This window comes from Electrophorus electricus, chromosome 9 (genome assembly GCF_041902795.1).
Source record: "Electrophorus electricus isolate QZ-2024a chromosome 9, ASM4190279v1, whole genome shotgun sequence".
Lineage (NCBI taxonomy): Eukaryota > Metazoa > Chordata > Actinopteri > Gymnotiformes > Gymnotidae > Electrophorus > Electrophorus electricus.
In genome coordinates, this window is record NC_137505.1 from 22,086,501 (window position 1) to 22,092,500 (window position 6,000).

The 6,000-nt window shown below is 40.8% G+C and overlaps 1 protein-coding gene across 12 annotated transcripts in view; it reads left to right on the top strand.

The window, feature by feature from the left end:
* Positions 1-6,000, top strand: part of lrch1 (leucine-rich repeats and calponin homology (CH) domain containing 1) — a 55,579-nt gene that overhangs the window by 14,012 nt on the left and 35,567 nt on the right. For all 12 annotated transcript variants that reach the window (XR_014125268.1, XR_004775610.2, XM_081720629.1 and 9 more), the window contains exon 2: positions 369-513. Coding sequence is in view for 10 of the 12 variants with exons in the window: in XM_081720629.1 (XP_081576755.1) it covers positions 369-513 (145 nt within the window). In the remaining 2 variants the exon portion in view is untranslated. The remainder of the gene's footprint in view (positions 1-368; positions 514-6,000) is intronic.

Sequence of the window (6,000 nt, forward strand, 5' to 3'; positions counted from 1 at the left end):
TGTGTATGTGTGTGTGCACCATGCTTGTGTGTATATTACTGTTCATTTACTTTGAAACTTGTTAAGTAAGTACCTCTAGCCATGGTAACCCTTTCAGTCTCTCACACACACACACACACTATTGTTGTCATTTGCCAGTATGTAAAGTTGTGAATGTGCATACTTGTGGAAGTTTCTAGAACTACAAGGATGCGAGGAAATGTTGAAGCAGTTACTGATTGCATTGGTCCCTCAGACCTGTACTTGGACCTGTACTTGGCTTTTAGTTGAGCCTTGAAAAAGAAAAGATCCGCGGTTCATATTTTCACATGACAAATGTTCATATGACTCTTTCTGACATTTTCTTTTAATATATCTTTCTTTCACAGACTTGTCGAAGAATCGCCTGACAGACATTCCACCTGAAGTGGTCCATTTAGTGTCCTTGGAAACACTGAATCTTTATCACAACTGCATCAAAAGCATTCCTGATACCATCATCAGCCTACAGTCTCTCACATCACTAAACATCAGGTACACGCATGAACACACAAACACACACACAACTCACACACACAGTCTCACATTGTTAAACATCAGATACACACATACACAGTCTCTCATGGCACTGAACATCAGGTACTTATCTAAAGCCAACATTATGGTGGGTGGAAAGCACTGAATGTCTAAGCTAATATAATTTTCTTTAGCCTGCTCCAAAATGGAGTGACAGGTGCTGAGTATATTTTTGAAAAAGTGATTTCCTGTATCACATGCAGATGTATAAATCTATATATGCATATCTGAAACAGAGATGTAAGCTTGCAACTGAAAAAATGCTACATCTAGAAAGGCTGGCAATCCACTCCCACACACCACATGCTTTGTGCAGGTATTACCTAATCCAAGCCTTTAGGATGCAAAACCAGACATGCATATGCACACACATATCTGCTCACACACACCCACCTTTATAGCTATAGGATTTTGTGGAATGCCGTCCCTTATACCTAGATGTCTACCCATTAGCCGACGAGTACACTTCTTATACACAGAGCTTTCTCTTTCTCTCTGCTTACAAGCTCCATTCCCACTCATTCATTCACACACATAACCCATCTCTGTCTTGCTTCCCACTCACATATTTTCTCTCTCTCTCTCTCTCTCTCTCTCTCTCTCTCTCTCTCTCTCTCTCTCTCTCTCTCTCTCTCTCTCTCTCCTTTCTCTCTTTAATCACTGTAGTTACAAATAGCTTTATAGGCATGACTTAGTATTGCTGCCACAAATTTAAGGTTTTGAAGCTTCACTATTTGTGGCTAAAATATAACACTTTCAACAGAAGCAAAGGATTTGGAGAGATGACCACTATAACAACAACAAAAAAAACAACAATGGTACATTAATGTTTAGAACATTTATAATAATACTACTAATAATAACAGTCCTGCTTCATTGGTTAAATTAAATTGAGTTCAGTTCAATTAAAGCTTTAGGATTAATTAGGATCAGTGCTGCTGAAAGATGCTGTGATTGGTTAGATTTGAATATGGCTTCCAGTTAGTCATACCAGTTCAGAGTATTCAGACAATTTCAGAAAAATCAGTACTTAGCTTAAGTTAACTTTGCTATCTTTGATTCAGAAAAACTTAAAGGTGCCATAGAATGGAAAACTTTACCGTGGCATAGTTAAATAAGGAGAGTTTATACTGTGAACCTCATACTCACACTGTTGTCACCTCCTTCAAATGTAAATCCTGCATAAACAAATCCATCATAAAACAGACCAATTTCAAAGATCCTAGATTGTTAAGTAACAGTCTTGACTGATTTATATTTTTGGCCCTAAAATTTGCATACACCAGCTCATATTTTAACCCAGGAAATATTAACATTGAAATGCATAGCCAAAACTTCAACAGTTTTGCAGGTTTTGTGACGATGGTGCCCACGGGCATGGTTGAAATTAATATTTGACAGGATCCTGTGCAAGTTATTAGCTTGCTCTGCACATCTCCCTCTTAACATTTTCTCAAACCTTATACAATATCAAGAAGGCTTTGCTGAACATTTGACACTGACAAGATGGCATCACAACCCAATTGCAACCTGTAAGTAGCTAGTTAGTAATGATGGTTATGTGATTTTATCTAATATTTTTGGTTATTTGTGTTGTCGAGATCAAAAGCAAGTAGCTAGCTAGTATAGGTAACGTTAGCTGCTAGTAAGCTCAAAGTAAATAGCTAGTTTGGTTGCTTAGATATATGTATCTAGCTAAATTATCTAGCTAGCCAAATTATTCTGTTTACATCAGTTTTATAGAAAACTGAAATATCCCAATTTACTCTCAGGTACAACTAGACAAAACAGGCAGCAAATCCTATCAAACTATTGTGACCACTCGGTCATCTTATTCCTCACCAACGCCCATAATCATTGTAGAACACTTTAGATTCCATGAAAGGAGTCATGGGGAGTCCATAGCAATGTTTGTCGCTGCATTAAAAAGGAGAGCGAAACGCTATAAATTCAACTTTGTGCTCAGCAACACAATTCGAGACAGGCTTATATGCGGGCTGAGCAGAGAAGCAATTCGGAAATGCCTTCTAACTGAACTTGCACTCCCATTAGAAAAGGCTATTGAAATTAGTGAATGAAAAGCTCTAAGGAGCTGCTCACCATAGTGACACACAAAGGCCTTTATCGTTATTGTCATCTGCCATATGGTATCATGTCTGCCCCACCTGTCTTCCAAAGAGCAGTGGAACAGATCTTGAATGTCCTGCTGGAAGTTCAATATTGGATAACACTGATCACTGGGAAAATGGAAGAAGAGCATTTGAGAAACCTGGGTGCTACCTTACAGAGCCTGAAAGAATATGGACTCAGAGTTTGCCAAGTGTGAATTCTTTCAGGCATCAGTCAAATACTTAGGACATGTGATAGACTGAGGGTTACACAAAGGCAACAGTAAAAACACCAGCACCCCAGAACGTAAGTCAGCAACATTCTTACCTAGGCCTGATAAACTAATTATGGTAGGTTCACTCCGAACTTGGCATACCTACTAAAACCACGACATCAGCTGTTGTGAAAAAATGAAGCCTTTTGATGGCAGATCGGTGTGTTTGCCCAAACAAAGACAGCTTTGCTGAAGTCTGAAGCCATAAAACATTTTGATCCTTCCTTGCCATTGCGGCTGGCATGTGATGGTTCTCCCTATGGGGTGGGGGGCTGTGGTAACGCATATTATGCCCAATTCAGAATAAAAACTAATCGCGTTTGCATCATGCACATTGAACAAGGCAGAATGCTGCTTATGCCCAAATAGAGCAAGAGGATCTCAGAATAGTAGTTCAAGTTTCACCACTATCTTTCTGGATGGAAATTTGCCCTCTTAACAGATCAACGTCCTCCAACAGCAATTTTCAGGCCACATGTGGGCATTCCATTATTGCCTGCTAGTCCGATGCAACTCTGGGCATTGTGACTTCCTACACACAGGCATAGGATTTAAACAGGAAGCCTGAGTTACATGCTAATGCAGATGGTCTTTCTAGATTATTTCTATATTTTATAAGTGACACATGCAGAGCAAAAACAAGTTGAGATCATCTACTTTCAGCAGGTGGAAGATGCACCAATCACTTCTGCAGAAGTGTGGCGACACACAAGAAATGTCCTAGTGTCATCTACGGTCATGGATTTAATGGTTTGCTGTCAAAATGCAGGAGTTACTGCGGAGCTAAAACTATATCTGTCAAGACGAAATGACCTTATTGTGCAGGCAGGTTGTTTTCTTTGGGGACAGAGAATCATCATTCCACCATCACTGAGAAGAACTTCTACTTTCAGGCAATTGTGGAATGGTTCGCATGAAAGAACTTGCTAGAAGCTATATTTGGTGGCAAGGAGTCGATGGACAGATTTAAGAAACAGCAAGGTCATGCTCTTCGTGTCAGAAGGTGCATAATACACCACAACTGGTGCCCCTTCAGATGTGGGATTAGGCAGAAGAAGCGTGGCAGTGTGTCCATTTTGATTTTGATGGCCCATTTGAGGAGAGACTGTTCTTGGTGGTCATTAATGCACATAGTAAGTGGCCTGAAGTGTCCATAATGAGATGAGAAAACTGTTGAAAAGCTAGGCAAAATGTTCAGTAGATTCGGTTTTCCCGACCAGCTTGTAAGTGACAATGGTCCTTAGTTTGTTTCCCAAGAATTTGAGAAGTTCCTTGAAGAGAATGGAGTTCAGCACATCCGATTTGCTCACAACCACCCTTCTACAAATGCATTAGCCGATAGGTTCGTGCAGAGCATGAAGCATTCCCTTAAAGCATCACACGGACAACGGTCGCTTCATTGGTTAAACTACTAGAGGTTTTCTACTATCCTACAGAAATGTTCCACATTCAACTATGTAGGTCTCTCTGGCAACACTTCACATGAAACAACCTTTGTGCACTAGCCTTGATATTCTCAAATCTTCTCAAACAGGACAGACTGTTCTGCGCCAACAGCAATCCCAAATAGAGAGATGTGAAACCGAAAAAATGGAGCTTTCCAACCTAGAGATCATATGTTGACACATAGCTACAGCTGTGGAGTGAAATGGGTTCCTGCAACATCAGAAAGACAGGACCAGCATCATACACAGTCAGGACATACACAGTCCAGAGGATGTCATCTGGAGAAGATATTCAGTCCAGCTACTACAAGGAACAGTGCCGGCTGAGTTGTCACCGATGGCTTGTCCTGAGTTGTCGCAGTTAAGTGATCACAATGAACCGACACTTCCCTTGGAAAAATGTCACCTGCTCAAGATGCTGCTTTGTCATGTCCATCAACTGCTAAAACTGAGCCGACGCCACTCACTACTCCTGTGTTGACTTCTGCTTCTGTGGACATTTCGGTGTCTCATGATGATGATGCTTGACACTGTCCTGCAAGGGAATGACGACTTCCAAGATGTTTGTTAGTTAGTGACATACTCTCAAGAATGGGACAGAATAATCTTCAGGGTAATGTAAGTGCACAAAGATCTCAGACACATATACCACAGGTGCTAACCCGGATAGAGTACAAGGACAGTGCCCAAGCAAAAAAAAAAAAGAAATTAAAAAAAGCACTACCCTAGTCAGACTTTTTATTAGTCTAACTCAAGCATGATGCAAAAAAGAAAACTACCTAATTACGCTAATCTACACTACACCAAAAATACAGGTGTAACCATTGCGCACAAACCTATGTGGTACGTGCACATACTGTCCTGTTCTCAATCCAGGTAGACAACCTAGTGGGAGTGAAAACAGAGGTTCGGACACTGAAAAACGTGTGACTATTTACATAGCTGACAAGGCAAAATTGCTAACCTAAAACCAATAACTTGTATCCAAGTTCAAGTCAAAACCTTCCCTTTCAGGTTGCTGCAATCTCCCTTATAACAGGATGGTCCTGCCCTCAGGTCGTCAGCAGATATATGCCAAGTGGTTGAACGCTAATGATCGATGGCAGGTTGTCGGTGCATTCCAGCTGTGATGGTGGCAAGGGAGGGAGAGGGAGAGGGAGAGAGAGCGAGCGAGCGAGCGAGCGCAGGAAAACCCCAGCAACTACACAGACACGTAGCTGACAGTCTTCGGCAAGATTAGACCTCAAAAAGAGCCTCCCATCAGCTCTCTGGTTTTCCATTCAACAAGGTTAGACCTTAGAGAGGCTCCTTCATTTCTCTCTCTCTCTCTCTCTCTCTCTGGTTCTTTCTTCATCTGTACCATGTGGACAATTAACAGCAAAGAGCTGAAAAACATATTTCTTAATTTAATTACTTTAGGTAACAGCAAAATGCCTGATCATTGTTACCATGGAACCAGATTCACCAAAATTCTTTCAAACAAGCTTGCAAAGGTGGTCATGCAGCTTGAAACAAAGTCTTTGATCAGCTTGATCAAGTCTTTCTTGTTAAACTGTGGAAGAAAGTTCCATTCAAGGATATTAGTACCAGAAGGACAATTCTCATTATACTTCAACA